Source organism: Labeo rohita, chromosome 8 (assembly GCF_022985175.1).
Source record: "Labeo rohita strain BAU-BD-2019 chromosome 8, IGBB_LRoh.1.0, whole genome shotgun sequence".
NCBI classification, from domain to species: domain Eukaryota; kingdom Metazoa; phylum Chordata; class Actinopteri; order Cypriniformes; family Cyprinidae; genus Labeo; species Labeo rohita.
In genome coordinates, this window is record NC_066876.1 from 36,323,605 (window position 1) to 36,344,696 (window position 21,092).

At 32.6% G+C, this 21,092-nt stretch overlaps 1 protein-coding gene across 4 annotated transcripts in view; it reads right to left on the reverse strand.

Moving 5' to 3' along the window:
* The window catches only part of grip2a (glutamate receptor interacting protein 2a), a 57,993-nt gene that overhangs the window by 17,656 nt on the left and 19,245 nt on the right, over positions 1 to 21,092 (reverse strand). For all 4 annotated transcript variants that reach the window (XM_051116822.1, XM_051116825.1, XM_051116823.1 and 1 more), the window contains exons 4-10: positions 17,704 to 17,849; positions 17,045 to 17,131; positions 14,636 to 14,711; positions 11,672 to 11,817; positions 11,315 to 11,462; positions 8,319 to 8,473; positions 1,117 to 1,239 (exon numbers count right to left, since the gene is read on the reverse strand). In XM_051116822.1, coding sequence (XP_050972779.1) covers positions 1,117 to 1,239; positions 8,319 to 8,473; positions 11,315 to 11,462; positions 11,672 to 11,817; positions 14,636 to 14,711; positions 17,045 to 17,131; positions 17,704 to 17,849 — 881 coding nt within the window. The remainder of the gene's footprint in view (positions 1 to 1,116; positions 1,240 to 8,318; positions 8,474 to 11,314; positions 11,463 to 11,671; positions 11,818 to 14,635; positions 14,712 to 17,044; positions 17,132 to 17,703; positions 17,850 to 21,092) is intronic.

The window sequence follows — 21,092 nt, forward strand, 5'->3', positions numbered from 1 at the left end:
AAAAATAATGAAATATAAATAAAAAATGTTTAAAACAATAAAGTGGATAAGTATATAAAAAATAAAACATTTAAATAAAGCAAATAAAAAAATAATAAAAATTGAAATAATTAAAGAAAAATAACAGAATAAATATTGAAAAAGAAAATAAAAATGAAAATAAATTAAATTAAATTAAAAAAATGAAATAAAGGAATAGTAAAATGTATATATAACTGAATATGTACATAAAATTGAATAAAAGGAAAGCAAAAACGAAAGAGTAAATATTAAACGTAAAAAAACAAATGAAAGAAATACAAAAATGAATAAATAAAAAGAAAGAATATAAATAGGTAAATATGAATAAAAAAATAATCTAAAATAAATATATAAATAAAAAATATAAACAATGAAATATAAAAATACTAAAACAAAGTGGATAAGTATATAAAAATAAATAAAACATTTAAATACATATTGAAAGAATGAAAGAAAAATAAGGGAAATAATAAAAAAGTAAATAAAAATGAAAATAGATTAAATTTAAAAAAATGAAAACAAGTAAATCAATATTAAAAAAAAAAAAAAATGTAATATGTAAATAAAATTTAATAACCAAAGGAAAGAAAGAAAATATAAATAGGTAAATTAATTAAAAAAAAAAAAAAAAAAAAATTATATATATATATATATATATATATATATATATATATATATATATAAAAAACATAGAAAGATATAAATAAAAATATTAATACAGATGAATAAAAAAAGATGATGTGAAAAAAAAGAATGAAAGAAAGAAAAAGTAAAAAGCAAATAAAATCATTATTTATGGACGACATTTCTTCCAATTAACCCGCCACGCAGGAAATCAAATACAAGTGCACACTGCATTGTGGAGTATGACACACAGTTTGCTCTGTTGAATGATGAACATTTCTGCACTACAGTAGGTCATCTAGGTATTCCACTCATACAGACAGTATTATTAGTATATTATATTAATACACTATTTTGATTGTAAGTCATTCTCTCCCTGTATATTCATTACATTTAAAATGCATCATCACATCCAGTTCATGTATCTAATGTACAGTAGATTATGAAGACGTGCAGACGGGGCACACTCACATCGGTGTGAGGGTGTAGGGGTGGTGTGACTCCAGGCTGAGGGTGTTTTTTGGAAAGGTGGAGGAGCACTGTTGTAGTTCTCACTAGAGTCCCACTGACGCTGACTGCTCCTCTGGACACGCACTGCAGGGAAAACACAGACACACTCAACATGGACGGTAAATGGGTCGTTTCTCCTCAAAACAAGCTCATGTTACAGCACTCCCGCAGAAAGATCTGATGTGGACTGATCCACACCGCTTCACTGATCGCTGACATTCACGGGGCCGAATCAGAGACGCCGCTCACAGGCATGCGTTTCGTTCGCTCCTTCACACACAGCACATTTACTCCCTACATTTCTTTTGCTTACATTTCCGGGCCAGCTCTAATAAAGCTGACAGCAGCGGAGGAACCATCTTAAAACTCTCTCTTCACTCACAGTCAGAAACAAACGCTCTGCGAGACAGATAGAGGACATTGTTTTGGATTCTGACAGAAACGGATCCTTCTGACACTAAGCAGCTGTGTCACTAACGATGCCTAATTAGGCATGCATGTGTCACGCTCGTTAGGACGAGCCACGCCCATCAGACCAGCTGTTCACACAGAGATAAATCTGCACTTCAAAGAGATCCTCTGGTTTGCTTTCTTTGTATTACTCTGCTTTCTCACATGCTGTTATTTCAATGATTTTTCTTCTTCATCCTAATAATCTGTGACCAAAAAGACAGCAAACAGGAAAAATACATGTTTAGCCTCTGATTTTTTTTTTAAACAATGCACTGGTAAAACTTAACCAGACAAACTTTAACCTGTTGGTATGGCTGGACTTCACACATTTTGGCAAATAGGTCATACAGGTATTCATTGTATGTGAAGTGGTACGACAAAAATAAAAAATTCTGTAATATGCTACCTCTTTTTGTCACATGATCTGACCATGTTGAGCTTTTAATTAAGCAAGGGGTTTCCATATACTAAAACAACACAATAAATAAGTTTTTTTTTTTTTTTAGCAGTTTTAAACGTGTAAAAATGTTTCAACTTTTGAAAGTCTGATGATTTAAAATTTCATAAAATTAAATTATTTCTTATTAAATTATTAATTACATAATAGGTCATCCAAGATTCAGACAATTAGAAAATACATATAAACATACTCAAAATATCAGATTTGTGAACAGTATTGTTAATTTTAATCAAAAACCTTTTGACTATTAAAATAAAGATGAAATTATTTTTTCTAAACATTTTTATTAAATTAAAAATTTATATATATATATATATATATACACTACCGTTCAAAAGTTTGGGGTCAGTACATTTTTATTGTTTCTTTTTTTTTTTTTTTAAGAAATTAATACTTTTATTCACCAAGGATGTATTAAGTTAATAATTAAAAGTTTATTAAAAGTTAATAATAAATAATTTACATTGTTATAAAATATTTATTTTTTGAATAAACACTGTACTTTTTAAACTTGTTATTCATGAAAGAATCCTGAAAAAAAAAAAAAAAAAAAAAAAAAAAAAAAAATCACAGGTTCCAAAAAATATTTGGCAGCACAACTGTTGATATTATCCAACATTGATCATTCTAATAATAAATCCACATATTAGAATGATTTCTGAAGGATCATGTGACACTTAAGACTGGAGTAACAGCTGATAAAAATTCAGCTTTTCATCACAGGAATAAATTCTATTTTAAAGTATGTTAAAATAAAAAACATTATTTTATAATAATATAAAAAACATATATAATATATAAATATATAAAAACATTTTGCAATATTACTGTTTTTTTTCTATATTTTTAATCAAATAAATGCAGCCTTGATGAGCATAAGAGACTTCTTTAAAGACTATTACAAGTCTTACTGACCCCAAACTTTTGAACGGTAGTGTATATATATACATAATTAAATTAAAGAACTTTGAAAGGATTTGTAAGTAACTGCAACAACAATTAATTTACAAATTATAAACTAAAAATTAAATCAAAATAAAACACTGAACAGAAATATTTAAAATAACAACAACAACAACAACAACAACAACAAAAAACTAATACAAAAGCACATAAAATGAGAAAAACCTAAAAGTTAAAATTAAATTTAAAATATACACTACCAGTCAAAAGTATTTGGACAGTAATATTATTTATGTTTTTAAAGAAGTGTCTTCTGCTCACCAAGCCGCATTTATTTGATCCAATATACAGCAAAAACAATACAATTTTAAAATATTTTAACTATTTAAAATAACTGCTTTTTATTTAAATATATTTTAAAATGTAATTTATTTCTTTGATCAAAGCTGAATTTTCAGCATCATTACTCCAGTCTTCAGTGTCACATGATCCTTCAGAAATCATTCTAATATGCTGATTTGCTGTTCAAGAAACATTTTATTATTACTATTATCATCATCATTATTATTATTATTATTATTATTATTATCATCAATATTTAATACTGTTGAGTAAGTTTTTCAGGTTTCTTTGATGAACAGAAAGATCCAAAGATCAGCATTTATCTGAAATAAAAAGTTATATATATATATATATTCTAGATATTAATAGTTTTATTTAGCAAGGATGCTTTAAATTGATGAAAAGTGATGATAAAGACATTTATAATGTTTTTTTTTTTTATTTATTTTCAGATAAATTAAATTTCTATTCAAAGAAACCTGAAAAAAAAAAATCTACTCAGCAGTTTTCAATAATAATAAAGTTTTTTGAGCAGCAAATCAGAATATTAGAATATTTTTCTGAAGGATCATGTAACACTGAAGACTGAAGTAATGATGCTGAAAATTCAGCTTTGAATCACAGGAATAAATTACATTTTAAAATATATTTTAATAGAAATTTTAAATACTAAAAATATTTCTAAATGTTACTGTTTTTGCTGCACTATGGATCAAATAAATGCAGCAGAAGAAACTTCTTTAAAAAAAAACATTAAAAATCTTACTGTTTGGACTGATAGTAAATATAAAAAGATCATTCAAAATATTACTAAATACTAAAATAGTATGCAAATAAAATAACAATGTTTGTCAATCAAATAGGTCAGAGTAACTGAGGTCAGGGTTTCTGCAAGTTTTATGAGGGTAAGACTTTTTTTAAGACCTTTTTAAGACCAACTAAAGAAAATTTAAAGGAAGGGAAAACAATGCAGCAATATGTTCCCTAAGTATAGTTTAAGTTTTTCTGTTACTTTAAAATTAGCAGCAATTCAGCATCTAGCAAGTTTTCCCTCTTTTCCTCGCTTTCCTTCGGTAAAAGTGCCGTGCATATTTTACTTTCACTTTCAAATTAGTGGCAATTCGGCATCAAGCAGTTGTTTGTTTGTAGTTTGTTTGGGTTTTCCCTCTTTTCTTCATTTTACTTTGATTTTAAGTAGCTTGTAAACAGGACCGCTGCTTGCCACATGGGTGCCCTAAGCAGAATTGTATTGTAGTGACCCCTCCCTCATTATGGAAGTAAAAAAAAAAAAAAATTATTATTATTATTATTGTACAGGGTCAAAATAGACCTTTAATAAAATATAAAAGTAAATTAATAAATTGCAATAAATTGTATTACTTCCAAATTACAGTAGTAGATCTAGACAGTTACCTATGATTATGATTTTATTAGGCCTAATACAGTTGTCTAATTAATTTTATTGTCTCAAGCATCCAGAAAACACAAAAGATATACTTTAAAATGAAACACATGAGGAAACAATCCCTCGCGAAAATTAATGCCATGATCATATGAATTTAAGACTTGCTGCTCTGATTTAAGACCCTTCCAAGGCCTTAATTCATGGAAAAGCAATTTAAGCCTTTTTAAGACCTTTGGAAACCCTGTGAGGTTTTATGTTTGGCTATGATCAGAACAGTACACTACCATAACACACATATTATTTTTGCAGTATGATGCATGCATATTGAATTTTTCTATATGCATGGACTACCCAGATGATGTAGTATGTGTCAAAATGTGCTGTGTACAACAGAGCACAGAAAAATGTATCCCACACTGCAATGCAAACATGAACTTAACCTTTCGTTTCAAGTTTGAATAAACTATAAATGATTAGATTTAGAAAGATCAGATTTTTTTAAATAATATAAAAAAAAAAAAATCCAAAATATACTTTCTGGGATGATACCTGAGCACCACCTGCTGATTTAAACATGCAAAGCAGTGAAGGATCATGTTACACTGTAGACTGGAATATAATGGCTGCTGAAAATTCAGCTTTGCATCACAGGAATAAATTACATTTTAAAATATATTCAAAAAGTAAATGGTTACTTTAAATTCCAATAATATTTCACTATTTTACTGTATTTTTATAAAATAATAAATGCAGCTTTGGTGAGCGTAAGACGCGTCTTTCTGTAGTTTCCTCAGTTTTCAGTTCAGCAGTGTATAATCTGTGTGCATGAAAAATGACTCCACATATGAGATTATTCTTTGACAGATGAGCTGCCCGGTGAGCTCAAGCTTGAGCTAAAGAGGATGCAGGTGTTCAAATCACTTTATAACTTCTCTGCGCCTGTTCATATCGCATTTCTAGAAAATCCAATGATACAGTCAGAATGCGGTTTCTAGTAACATGGTAAAGCCAGAGTGAAGGCTCTGAGCTCATGGTGTGTGTGTGTGTGTGTGTGTGTGTGTGTGTGTGTGTGTGTGTGTGTGTGTGTGTGGACTCATGTCTGTAGGGTAGGGGAAGTCTTGCCTGCAGTGCTCTGCATATTAAGAATGACTCATGATACTTGTAAGAAAGTGGCCCAAAGCTGGACGCCGACAAGCACTACAAACCGACACTGGCATGAATAAAGGTCAAAGAGAGACAGAAGGAGAAAGAAAGATGGAACAAGGGAAGAATCCAGTATGGATGCAAGTGTAAGGCAGCAGCTGTGAATCGAGTTCATATTGTAGATATAGAGCATAAACTCAAATAGAATATGAATTAAAAATAGAGCTTTGATGCTTTTTATACTAATGCTGGTGGACGGGAAATCAGCCTGGATAAATACATTAGTGTATCGCTTCTTGCACAGTATAAAATGAATGCAGTCTACTGTTTTTACAGTATACAAAACTAAACAGTTCTAACTGTATGCTACTTTTGTCTTCACATGAACTTACTGTGATGAGTTTAGCATATATAAATGCATAAATAGCATGAAATAGTACAAATAGTACATTTTTATTCAGAAAGTGTTTGATAAATCAAGTCCAGAGTTAATGAATATATAAATAGTATGAGAAAAAAAAAACTGTAGCACAGTTTGTGCTACAACACAACTGTAGCACAAATTTCAGAAACTGAAGTCTAGATTTTTGATTGATTGACTGAATAAATAAAAAACAAAAATTTTAAAATGGTACAGAATTTTAATGTTCTAATGTTCTTTTTTTGTTCTAAATGATGTCTTTATTATACGGTTATGTTACTGGAAAGATTTAGGGAAATATATATGGGAAATATCTTTTTTTTGTGCTTTTGCAGAGGTTGTGACTGTTTAACTTTGTGACTATTTAGTCACCAATATTAACACCTATAGATGTTATTGTTTTTTTTTAATATATATTTTTATTTTCCTCTTTAAATGTTTATTTGTTTATCCTTTTATTTATTTATTTGTTATTGTTTGAGTTGTTTTTGTAGTCTGAAGTGAAATTCATGTCACAACATCTTAAAGACTTGCTGTTAACTGATGGTATTTCTGGAAAGCGCATTGTACATTTATCCTGCTAATATTGAAGGTCAGTATAACTACAGTATGTTACATTTGACATATTTTTACATATTAATAAATAATAATACAAACAAACAAACAAATAAATACTATGTAAAATGGCATGGCCAAAAAAAAAAAAAAATCTGCATGTGGTGTCCAATAAAATAAAATAAAATAAAATATTCAGTAAGTGGTCTCCAGATACAATAACTAAATAAAAATATTTAAAAAAATGATTTAGCATTTTTTTACGTTAAACTCTAATAAATAATAATAAATGTTTTTTTTTTTTTTTCTGAAGGATCATGTGACTGGAGTAATGATGCTCAAAATTCAGGAATCACAGGAATAAATTACATTTTAAAATATATTCAAATAGAAATTTTAAATTGTAAAAATATTTCTAAATGTTACTGTTTTTGCTGCACTATGGACCAAATAAATGCAGCAGAATAAACATCTTTAAAAAACATAAAAAATCTTACTGTTTGGACTGGCAGTATAAATATAAAAAGATCATTCAAAATATTACTAAATACTAAAATAGTATGCAAATAATACTAAATTAACATCGTTTGTCAATCAAACAGGCCAGAGTAACTGAGGTCAGGGTTTCTGCAAGTTTTATGAGGGTAAATTTAAGACTTTTAAAGAACTTTTTAATAAAATAAAATAAAATAAAATAAAATATTCAGTAGGTGGTCTCCAGATACAATAGCTAAATAAAAATAAAAAAATGTTTTAGCATTTTTTATGTTAAACTCTTAGAAGTTTAATAAGTCATAAAATATGTGTTTAAAAAAAACCCTCACAGTTAATTTTAATTATATAATTAATAGTAACACTTTAATTGTATTTAATTTATTTAAATATATATTTTTCTTTATTTTAGATTTATTACATTTATTAAATTTTTTATTTAATTTATTTAATTAAGCTCTTATATATTGTACATTTTGGTAAAATGCAGTATCTGAAATATATAATTTGCTGGATAATGTGTGCACTATTAATTTTCATAGCATGCATCCACCTTTTTCTTCCTGTAAGAGTGAGCATGGCCCCTTGTGAATTTTATGGGTCTGGCTTTCTGTCTCGTTTTGCTGCTTGATATTGCAAATTGGTGTTTCTTATCATATAATTTTAATGTATTATCTTATTTATGAGCACATTGGTTTGTAGTGCCAACAGTTTTACTGTTTACAGCACATTGTTATTCTTCTCGTTATTTTGCTATAGCGGATAATAAATCGGAAGTTTTACCAACAGGCCTACTTCCACATTAAAGAAAAAGCTGAATAGTGTGCACAGAAACAATATGTAAACAATATGGTAGCATGCTATTGCAAACATGGCCAAAGTAAAGTAGCTTGTGAATAAATGCTACAAGGCATGTCTAGATTATCCAAGCATGTGAATATCAGTCACTATGGGTCTCTGAGATTGTTCGTGAGCTGTATCTGACAGACCTGTGTCATGTGAGCAGTGTTGCGAGGGCAGGATCTCTAGTTTGGTGAGCTCTGAGGAGCTGGACAGGAGCTGCTGAGCCTCCATCAGAGAGCAGTGCTCTGTGCTCATGCCGTCTATAGCCAGGAGAATATCTCCCACATGCAAAGCACCACATCTGAGGAAAAGAGGGAAAGACAGGAAGAGAAAGACAGACAGCGGTAACAAGGTGAGAAAGGCATTTGTGTGGAGCAAAGCAAGAAACAGGGTGAAAACAGTCACAACAGATGGGAAGGTGTAAGGCGAGAGAAAACAGCGAGAGAATAGGATTGCTAAATGTTTATTTACAAAGAATTAAAAGAGAATATTTTCAGCGTTATGCTAATTACATGAAATAATCTAGTTTTTATTGCATGTGGATATAACACTAACTGTGAGGAGTGTAATCTGCAAACACAAGGTGATGTAATCAAAAATAAAATTTAGTTTTGACATGCCTAGAGAGAAGAGTAATGATGGGAGGTTTGGTCCCAGCTGAGGAAGAAGGGTCTTATCTAGTGAATCTGTAATTTTTTCCAAAAAAAAAGTATACTTTTTAAGCACAAAAGCTGGTGTAGCACAGGCTCTGGGATGCGCGTCCACGTACTATTGAATCACGTCGAAAAGTCACACGGAACTACAGGAACTACAGGCCTAGTGTTTACAAAGCGAATGTGAAAAGACTAAGAAAGTGCAAGTCAAACGCTGTTTACAAACAAAAAGGTACAACGATGTCGGAGTTTTTTGTAGGAGAAAGTACAATGGAGTTTTTTGCCATACTCAGTACACAGACGATGAACTTACATGTGATTCGTAGTACTGATGGGAAGTTCGGATCATTTTACCGACTCGGACCTTTGAGTCTCGTTCAGCAAAATGAACAAATCTTTTTGAGTCATTTCGTTCATTTTAGCAAAATATAATTAAAATGTTACGTGTTACTTCCCTAACACATCTACTGCTTACACAAACGTTGATCACACTACAAACAAGACAAAACTATAATGCTATAAGAAACAGAAAAGATTCATTCATTGTTTACCTGGGTCTTTAGTCTATGATTAGCTCACCTCACCTCTTATCTGACAAGTTTTTAGGTTTGAGTCGTTCATTCATCACGTGACAGCCCCATAAGATGAACGAACCACTCGAAAAACCCGAAGACTCGAAACAGGTGAACTAATTCCAGTACAGAACCTAATAGGATGTTGCGCATGCGCGACTGAACGAATCACTCCCCGAGACGACTCGTTCTTCCTGAGTCACTTTAAAGATTCGTTCAAAATGAACGAATCGTTCAAGAATGACCCATGGACGCGCATCCCAGAGCCTGTGCTACACCAGCTTTTGTGCTTTAAAAGTATACAAATTTTTATTTTCTGAAAAAAATGACCGATTTTCTGCTAGATAAGACCCTTCTTCCTCGGCTGGGATCATTTAGAGCCTTTGAAGCTGCATTTAAACTACATTTTGGAAGTTCAAAATCGAGGCACCAATGTCCATTATATGGAGAAAAAATCCTGTTTTCCTCAAAAACCATAATTTCTTTACGACTGAAGACAGAAAGACATGAATGTCTTGGATGACAAGGGGGTGAGTAAATTATTTGTAAATTGTTGTTCTGGAAGTGGACTTCTGCTTTAACATTATAATCAGTATTAAATACTAATTTCTCATGCTCACCAAGGCTGCATTTATTTGAGTAAAAATCCAGAAAAAGCAGTATTGTGAAATATTATTTCTATTAACAAAAATAACTGTTTATTTAACTGTTTTCTGTGTGAATATATATTTAAAATAAAATTTATTTCTGTGATGCAAAGCTGAATTTTCAGCATCATTACTCCAGTCTTTAATGTCACATGATCCTTCAGAAATCATTCTAATATTCAGATTTATTATCCATGTTGAAAACAGTTGTGCTGCTAAATATTTTGTTGTTGAATACTTTTCTCAGGATTCTTTAATAAATAAAAAGTTAAAAAGAACAACATTTATTTAAAATAGAAATATTTGCTAACAATATAAGCTACTATTTAGTTTGTGGTCAGTACATTTTTATATATATATATATATATATATATATATATATAAGCTGGCAGCTATTTTGACAATAATGGCTGTATTTTGAGTAATTTTAGGGGACAATAAATATACACTGCTATACAAGCTGCACACTGACTACTCTAAAATATATCCAAGTTTATATATATATATATATATATATATATATATATATATATATATATATATATATATATATATATATATATTTATATATATATATATATATATATATATATATATATAAAGCAGGACAGCTGCTGAAAATTCAGCTTTGCATCACAGGAATAAATTATATTTTAAATTATATTAAAATATTTTAAACTTTAATAATATTTCACAATATTACTGTTTTTTTTCTGTATTTTTGATCAAGCAGCCTTGATGAGCATAAGAGAATTCTTTAAAAAAACACTAAAAATTGTACTGATCCCAAACTTTTGAACTTTAATGTTAGCTCATTTATTTATTTCAAATTATACAAATTCTCAAAAAAATGTGACAATAAGATGTGCATTATGAAGCTGTCAGTATATTTTAAAAACCAACAAGCTGCTGATAATCGGTAAAATATCAACCAGCTGTCCAAATACTGGCAGAATAATCTGTTTGGTTTATATATCTATGTATCCACCTTTTTGCATGTATCCACCTTTTTGAATTTGCAATATCAAGCTGTTTTGTACAGCTAAAAATAGCTGGACGCAGATGAGACTTTTAAAAAAAAAAAAAAAAAAGTGAGACTTTACAAATGGCTGCACCCACTCTTTTGGGAAGAAAAAGGTTGATCTTTTGTAAAATTACTGTGTTGGATAAGCTTATTTAGAATGAATTTGCCATCCATGCTTTTGTACATATGTGATTTATTAATGTATTATGTAGGTGATTCTTTGGCTGTGCATTTGTGTGTACTCACCTGTCCGCAACACTAGCAGGTTTGATTTTCTGGATTGTAATGACCTGTTTGTTCCTGTAGAGGGAGGTAGTGAGACTGAGTCCCAGTACTGAACCTGCGGAGCGGGCGATGTCCACTTGCAACGGCCCAGACGACTTTTGGACTGAGTCTGCCAAATTGGAACCAGAGAGAGAAATTTCAGTTTTGCCATCCAGGAGAAAAGATATAGATCTCATTGGTGCTTTGCTTTTCCCATGGGAATCCAGAGGGAAGTGGAATATGTTTCTACTCTAATTAAGGCCGCACAAGAGTATCTGTGCATACAAGCAAACTAAAGCGTGTGTCTGCGTGCACGTGCGCATCTGTGTGCCTGCTCACCCATGACCATGATGTCGTACTCGATGAGGAAGAAAGCCTCCTGGCTGCTCTGCATGATCAGGGTCAGAGCGTCAGCATGTTTCTGTCTGTTCACAGCAACACCGTTCACGCTCAACACACGGTCGCCCGCTCGCAGGGTTCCCTCTCTGACAGACGGGGAAACGCGGAGAGACGTACAGAAACACAAAAAGACAGCAGTGGAGATGAGAGGTGAATGCAGATGCCTAAAATAAAACAGTCTCATCAGGGTTTTGTTATTTTTTTCCATCACAATGACTGATTTTGCAGCGGTACATTTGTTTAAAGTGCATGTTGTTATTTTAATAATTAGCATTTAGGTACAAAACACTCACCTTCTGGTCATTCAAGATGTACATGAGTTCACAGCAGATTTGGATCACCAATGGATCCTCTGCAGTGAATGGGTGCCATCAGAACGAGAGTCCAAACAGCTGATAAAAACATCACAATAATCCACAAGCAATCCACACCATTAATGTCTTGTAAAGCGAAAAGCATTGTTTGTAATACACTAATCCATCATTAAGACATTTTACTTGTGGATTACTTGTGGAAAGCTATTTGGACTCTCATTCTGACGGCACCCCTTCACTACAGAGGATCCATGGTGAGCAAGTGGTGTAACGCTAAATTTCTCCAAAAAAGCTCCCATAAAAAAAAAAAAAAAAAAAATCATAATTTTGGATGCCCTGAGGAAGCTAAACAGCTCATTTTCATTTTTGGGTGAACTATTCCTTGGTAACTCTCTTTAACTCATGAATACACTTGAGGTCAAACGTTTGCATCCCCCTTTCAGAATTATTAAAAATGTTAGAGGCATCATACAAAATGCATGTTATGGTCTATTTAGTACTGACCTGAATAGGATATTTCACATAAAAGAAGTTTGCATATAACGCACAATAAAAAAAAAAAAATATATATATATATATAAAATGATATTTTATAAAAATGACTTCATGTCAAATGTTTACTTTCTCTTGATTATTAATACTGTGTTGTTACCTGAATGATCCACAGCTGTTTTTTTGTTTGTTTGTTTGTTTGTTTAGTGATAACTGCTTATGAGTCCCTTGTTTGTCCTGCCCACTTTTCTTCAGAAAAATCCTTCAGATCCCACAAATTTTTGGAGGGTTTTCCAGCATTTTTGTGTATTTGAACCCTTTCCAACAATGACTGTATGATTTTGAGATCCATCTTTTCACACTGAGGACAACTGAGAGACTCATATGCAACTATTACAGAAGGTTCAAACACTCACTGATGCTCCAGAAGGAAACACGATGCATTAAAAGCCGGGGGGTGAAAACTTTTGGAACTTGAAGATCAGGATAAATTTAACTTATTTTGTCTTCTGGGAAACAGGTAATCATCTTCTGTAGCTTCCGAAGGGCGGTACTAAATGAAAAAATATGATATTTAGACAAAATCAGAAAAATGCATACATCTCTATTTTGTTCAAAAGTTTTCACCCCTGGCTCTTAATGCATCGTTTTTCCTTCTGGAGCATCAGTGAGTGTTTGAACCTTCTGTAATAGTTGCATATGAGTCCCTCAGTTGTCCTCAGTGTGAAAAGATGGATCTCAAAATCATACAGTCATTGTTGGAAAGGGTTCAAATACACAAAACCAAAGAATTTGTGGGGCCTGAAGGATTTTTCTGAAGAACAGCAGGCAGTTTAACTGTTAAGTTAAACACAAAACGTTTGACATTAAAAAGTATTTAAATTGCATTTTTTTTTTTATAAAAATAACCAATTGTTTCTCTTGATAAGACCCTTCTTTCTCAGCTGTGATTGTTTACAACCGCATTTGTGATCGTTTGAAGCCGCATTTAAACTGCATTTTGGAAGTTCATAATCGGGGCACCATATCAGTCCATTATATGGAGAAAAATCCTGAAATGTTTTCCTCAAAAAACATAATTTCTTTACGACTGAAGAAAGAAAGACATGAGCATCTTGGATGACAAGGGGGTGAGTACATTATATGTGAATCTTTGTTTTGAAAGTGGACTTCAACTTTAATGAGTATTTTGTCTTATTTTCTAGTTGACTTCTAAACATTTTTCAAATGAAGGATTTTTCTGAAGAACAGCAGGCAGTTTAACTGTTAAGTTAAACACAAAACAGCTGTGGATCTTACGTGATTCAGGTAAAAACACAGTATTAAGAATCAAGGGGATGTAAACTTTTGAACCACGTCATTTTATTTTATTCAGCTCAGTATCAAATAGACAATAACATGCATTTTTGTATGATCCCTCTTATTTCGGTAAAATAACATTTTTAATGATTCTGAAAGGGGGTGCAAACTTTTGACCTCAACTGTAATTCATGCATGTTTCATCCTGACTAATGTGTTGATAACTTACAACAGCACAATTGCTTTAAATAGCGAATTATGCAGAAACACAAACATGCAACATAAAAGCGCCATTTTGCATGAACAATATGCATTGTGGATATGTAATTATTATGCTAATCTAATTCACATTACAACAAGAAGTTGAAACAAGAAGTGTTCATATGCATGTGTTTCGTCTGCTCTTGTGTGTGTGTGTGCGCGCATGCTTCAGGCTGTGTTCTACCCTTCTCACTCATTCTAATGTCATCAGCCTATGCTTCAGTTACCATGTGTGCCTCCAGAACCAGCTTACAGGGTTCAACGATCACACACACACAACATACAGAATGCACTCATAATCTAGACCAAATACGTAACATCTCATACACAGATACAAAAAACACTACTACGGCAATATACTTAAATAACCTACCGAACGCATGCAGGCGGCACTGATGTGGCACACACACAGAGGCAGAGAGCTTCATGATGATTCATACATTCTGCTAATTAATAAACCGAGATGTTCTAAAGGGCCTCGTGTCTCACACACACACACACACACACACCCCAATGATTTGAGTCATCGTGGTCTCACCTGTCTGCGGGTCCGCCAGGCCTGACGTAGGTCACAACTAGAGGTCGAGCCTTATGCCAGTCCTCATGAAACCCCCCTGAAAGCATGTGAAATGCACACCTGACATGCCAACCCGAATGCCTTTAGTCATAAAAAGCAGCTGAACACACAAAACACAGACACACCTGCTGACCTTGAGAGTAATGTCACACAAATGCTTTAAAATAAATTTTACATTTTCCCTCAGTTTGTAAAAACAAGTTACAAGCGCACAGTGCTTTCGATTCCCAAACTTTTGGTCAAATCAGGCCACTTTATTCTAAAATATTTTCTCTAAGTGTCTGTGATTTTAAGTTAAAGAATTAGTTCACTTCCAGAATTAAACTTTCCTGATAATTTACTCACCAACATGTCATCCAAGATCATTTCTTTTTTCAGTTGAACAGAAATTAAGGTTTTTGAGGAAAACATTCCAGGATTTTTCTCCATATAGTGGACTTCAATGGTGGCCAATAGGTTGAAGGCCCACATTGCAGTTTCAATGCAGCTTCAAAGGGCTCTACACAATCCCAGCCGAGGAATAACGGTCTTATCTAGACAAGCGATCTGTCATTTTCTAAAAAAAACAAATACAATTTAGATACAGTTTAACCACAAATGCTTGTCTTGCATTAGCTCTTATCACGTTGGAAAGGTCACACATGCTTTGCTCTTCATCTGTGTACTCTGGTTCAAAAAAGAAGGGTAGGGTGAAAAACATCTGATTTTCAAAATCGTCCAACATTGTTGTTTTGCCTTTTCTGTAAAGGGCGTTTGACTTTCTTTGCACATTCACTTTGCAAACACTGGATCGATGCTTCTGCCTATGTCATGCTAGACTTTTCCCACGTGATTACATAATGCACAAAGTTGAGCTAGTGCAAGATAAGCATTTGTAGTTAAAAATTATATAAATTTTTATTTTTGTAGAAAACGACCAATTGTTTCACTAGGTAAGACCATTTTTCCTCAGCTGGGATTGTTTAGACCCCTTTGAAGCTGCATTGAAACTGCAATTTGGACCTTCAACCTGTTGGCCACCAATAAAAAGTCCACTATATGGAGAAAAACCCTGGAATGTTTTCCTCAAAAATGTGTTTTTGACTGAAAAAAGAAAGACATGAACATCTCGGATAACGTGGGGCTGAGTAAATTATCAGGAAATGTAAACCAATCCTTTAATATTTCAATATTACACATGATATGCAAGTAAAGAAATATTTAATTTCTGAAAATATAAATATAAATGATTTATTTTAATTCAACATTTTTATGATTAAATTAATTACTAGCACAACTGTCATGCTGTTCCCTCACCAACTGAAACAATGTTGTAATTAGAGATCGACCGATATTGGATTTTACCAATTACCGATAACCGATAACTGCCACACTGCCCGATACCGATTAATCGACCGATTTTTAAAAAGGATACTGAATGGAAAATAAATAGTGCTCTACTATTTAAAAAGAAAAAGTAGCCTACTGAACCATACTTTGTAAATGAATAAAAATATTAATACTAATTATATATATATAGATCATTACAGTTAGTTCATTGTTCATTAATGTTAACAAAAGCAACTAAAAATTTTAAATATGTCAGTAAATGCTGAAATTAACACACTCTAACAAGGAACAATACTTCTATTCTACAGCTTTTATCAATCTTAATGTTACAAATGGACTCATATTGTAAAGTGATACTATTACAACAACAATCAAGCTGAAGTTGCCCATCTTTAAATATCTACACAAAGGCCACAGTATTGAAACTGCATACATGTGGATATTGTGTACTTTCACTATTTAACTGCTTCTATTCTAAAACATTTGTAGTTATCTAATCAAAATATAAAAATATGTTAGTCACACAACGGGAAAAGTGCAGCGCCGAGTCTAGAAGAACTCACAGCTATCCGGTATCACACACACTAGACACGTCGCGTTCAATTCAAGCGGCGTCTACAAAACTTTATTTGATCACCAAACGGGCAAAAGTATACTGCTGTCCTTTCTCCACTAATGCAGCATCTAGTCAACAAATTCATCACTTAGTGAGGACATGAAAACACGAACTACAGTATACTGTACACACCGCTTCGTTGTCTATAAAAAACTATCGGCATGGATTTTTGCCGATAACTGATAGTTCCGCCGATCAACTATCGGTGCCGATTAATCGGCAAAACCGATATATCAGTCGACCTCTAGTTGTAATGAACCTGGAATATTCTTTGTGATATAATTTGTAAAATTGCTAGTTTGATTTCAAACCATCATTAATTAATTTTTTTTTTTTCTCAGTTTTAGGGTCACAACATCATATAAAGTTAAAAACACATGTAATATTCATGTAAAGACATTTGGTGTCTGATGGTGGTTCGGTACCTCTCAGAACGAAGCCAAAGCTGTTTCCTTCTTTTTCCAAGCACACTTCAATAGTTTTGGAGATGACGCTGCAGGGATTGCTGGGAGCTAAACACAAAGAACAGCTTGTGTTAATGTCACAGGAGGATGAGATACAGAACTACAGACGGAAACATTTTTACTTTAACAATGCCATAAACACTAATCCCACAATACTGGTGGTATCAGGTCATTTGATAGATACTGTGGTAGTAAATGACTGTTTGGGGTCAGACAGAGTTTTGTTTTTGTAAGAAATTATTACTTTTATTCATTATTAAAATGATCAAAAGAGTCTGTAAATACATTTACAATGTTAAGAAATTAACTTAAAAAATAAACAATGTTTCTCGAGTAGCAAATCAGCATATTAGAATAATTTCTGAAGGATCATGTAATGATGCTGAAAATTCAGCTTTGCATCACAGAATAAATTACAATGTACAAAATATCCAAATAGAAAACAATTATTTTGAATTGTAATAATATTTCATAATATTACTGATTTTTACTGTATTTTAATCAAATATTTGCAGCCTTGGTGAGCAGAAGAGACTTATTTCCAAAACAGTAAACAGTACCACACCAAACATTTATTCAGCAGAAGATGAATGTCATTGTGAATGTATTTGAGTCCGTACCGAATGGTGGCAGCTCGTACTCCACCTCCAGCACCACACGCTCACCGATGTTCTTCAGCATGCTGATGATCTCATCATGTCTGAGTTTGGACAGATTTATCCCGTTCACTGACTTGATGTAGTCCCCGACATTGAGCTGGTCACTTCTGCCACACAGATACATATGGAAAATTTCACAAGTTTACAGAAAGAAGAAGAAATGTAGTTTAAATGCAGCTTCAAACAATCCCAAATGCACCCAAATGAGCCGAGAAAGAAGGGTCTTATCTAGCGAAACGATTGGTTATTTTTATTTAAAAAACACAATTCAAATACTTTTTAATTTCAAACGCTCGTCTTGTCTTTCTCTCTCTGAACTCTGTGTATTCTGACTCAAGATAGTTAGGGTATGTCGAAAAACTCTGATCGTATTTTCTCCCTGAACATCAAAAATCATTTCAAAATCATCCTACATTGCTGCAGAAGTAGAGACACAGTGTTTGCAAAGTGAACATGCAAAGATCAAACACCCTTAACAAAAAAGGTAAAACAGTGATATAGGACGATTTCGAAGTTGAGGGAGAACATGAGATGGGAGTTTTTCGACATACCCTAACTTGTCACGAACTGGAAAAAAAAAACAGTCCAGTAATTTAAGAAGTATATAAATTGTATTTTTTTTTTAATGAAAATAACCGATCGATAAGACCCTTCTTTCTCAGCTGTAATCATTTACAGCCACATTTGGGATCATTTGAAGCCGCTTTTAAACTGCATTTTGGAAGTTCAAAATATCAGTCCATTATATGGAGAAAAATGCTGAAATGTATTCCTCAAAAACATAATTTCTTTACGACTGAAGAAAGAAAGACATGAACATCTTGGATGACAAGGGAGTGAGTACAATATATGTAAATCTTTGTTTTGTTGTTTCGGAAGTGGACTTCTTCTTTAAGATTCTTACTCTTTCATTCACAGGAGTAAAGCACAAAAGTAATTCCATATATATCACTGATGAGACGTGCACAATTATTAACAAACAGCATCTGCTGCAGAAAGGTGCGTCTTAGCGTTGTGCAGCAGGTACATGTGGTGTGTGAGTGTAAATATGTGTGATGTTAGCAGAGCTGACTCCTCGTGTGCTGTTGTAGAAGCTAATTTAAGCCGCCGCTGTCACCCAGTGCTAGGATTTTGCCTGTAAGCATCGCATTAACTTAGACAACGGCACACGCTCGGAACCGACACAATGACGACACACAAAAGTAGTTAATTTACACATGAGCACACGACCAAAGGCAAAACGAAACACCCAAACACATCATTTGGTGATTCTGCTTAATAATTATGCAGTGGAGTTAAACAGCATTAACGCGCATAATAATTACAAACTCGCACATCTGCTCTAAAGCTTCAGAAAGGGATGAAACCATTAGCTGGAAGCTTAAATACAGGGTCACAGGCTTTAAATCACCTGGCTGCAAAACAAACGTTTGCAACTCTGCATTCAGTAATATGCACATCAATCCTGCGGCTGCCTACAGGTCAGCGCAACCATTCAGCTAAAATCTTCCTCGTGTGTGTGTGACAGAGAGAGAGAGCGGTCACGTTAGGCCTGCATCAGCCTGTCACACTAGAGTCTGATGTGATGGAGCAGCCCACATCCTGCGGTCTCTCTCACACACACACACACACACAGGCCAGATCCTGAGGTTAAAGAGCTGTGTGAGTAAACATGGTGCACCGCACACACTACACCACTATTTTAGCATCACTGGGATACTATTATAGTTTTAATGAATATTTTAAAGTTTTTATATTTTCTGTTTTCATTTTTGACAATTTTGTCCCTTTTTTGTCATTTTTATTATTTTTTTCCACAAAATATGTCGCACACACTACACCAATGTAATTTTACTATAAGTGTTGGGGAAAGTTACTTTTAAAAGTAATGCATTACAATATTGAGTTACTCCCTAAAAAAGTAACTAATTACGTTACTTAGTTACTTTTTATGGAAAGTAATGCGTTACTTTACTTTACTTTTTCGTTACTTTTAAATCTGGGCAGGGCTTGCTTGTTTGTTTTTAATATAAAAAGTTCTATTTTTTGGCAAATGGCCTCAGGCTTTGAGAAGATTAAATTCACATCTGTACAGTAGACCACAGAAGAAAAAAAAAGTCAACTCTTCAGCAATAAAAAAAAAAGGAAAACAAATGTCAGATTATCTTGAGTAACTTTTGCGTATTAGTATGGTTGAATTGGATCATCGAAGGTCGGCAGCAAAGACATCAGTTAATAAAATGGGATTAAATGCATAAAGGATATTTGTATTATTTAACATATTTAAATATTGCAGGTTTGCGTCATATTCTGAGTTGAATTTCACTGTTTTTATTCATTTTGAAGAATGCTGAAGTAACTGGCGTTACTTATTTGAAAAAGTAACTCAGATATTTTCTTGTCAATTTAAAAGTAATGCGTTACTTTACTAGTTACTTGGAAAAAGTAATAATATTATGTAACTTACATTACTTGTAATGCGTTACCCCCAACACTGTTTACTATCCCTGACATACATTATAGCTTTTATGAATATTTTAAGTTTTTAGTTTTTGTTTTGTCATTTTGTTGCATTTTTGTAATTTTTATTAACATATTTTCTGGAAAATTAGTTGCACACACTACACCAGTGTTGATTTAGTATCATTGAGATGCTATTATAGTTTTGACTAATATTTTTAGTTCTTATATGTATCTGTTTTAATTTTACATTAAATTTTAGTAATTTTGTTTCATGTCATTTTATTACCATATTTCCATTAAATAATTTGCACACACCACATCTATGTTATTTTAGTTTTTTTGAGATACTACTATAGCTTTTATTAATATTTCGTACCGGTTTTAATTTGATATTATGACTACAATCATGAAAATGTCTTGCTATTGGTGAATTGGTGCTATTGGTGGTTTTCCCTGTAGAAATTGTGCTGCCTGCTCATCTATAATAAAAACAAACCAATTCAGTGATGTGCATTCTGGAAGAACGTTTTTCATTAAATCACCTGTTCAACTTCCAACGTGATTTATATGCTAAAATATCTGTCCATTTATTTAAATCGGAAAAACGAGTCGCCAGTTAAAAATTCAGATTAGCGAACGTAAATCTGCTATCAGGAGACATGATGTAAATTCACCAATAGCTTTTTAGACTGTAGTCATAATATCAAGGATTTAAGCTGTATAGGTATCAAAAAAGTAACAATTTCTAGTAGAGGTGGCAACATGGAGGAAAATCTTTTGCAAAGAGAAGCTTATTGGATGTACCGACTAAAAAGTTTGTCTCCTTTGGGTTTAAATGAGGATTTAGGTATTTCTTGTTTTCTTTAAGTATGAAAAAGTTGTTTATT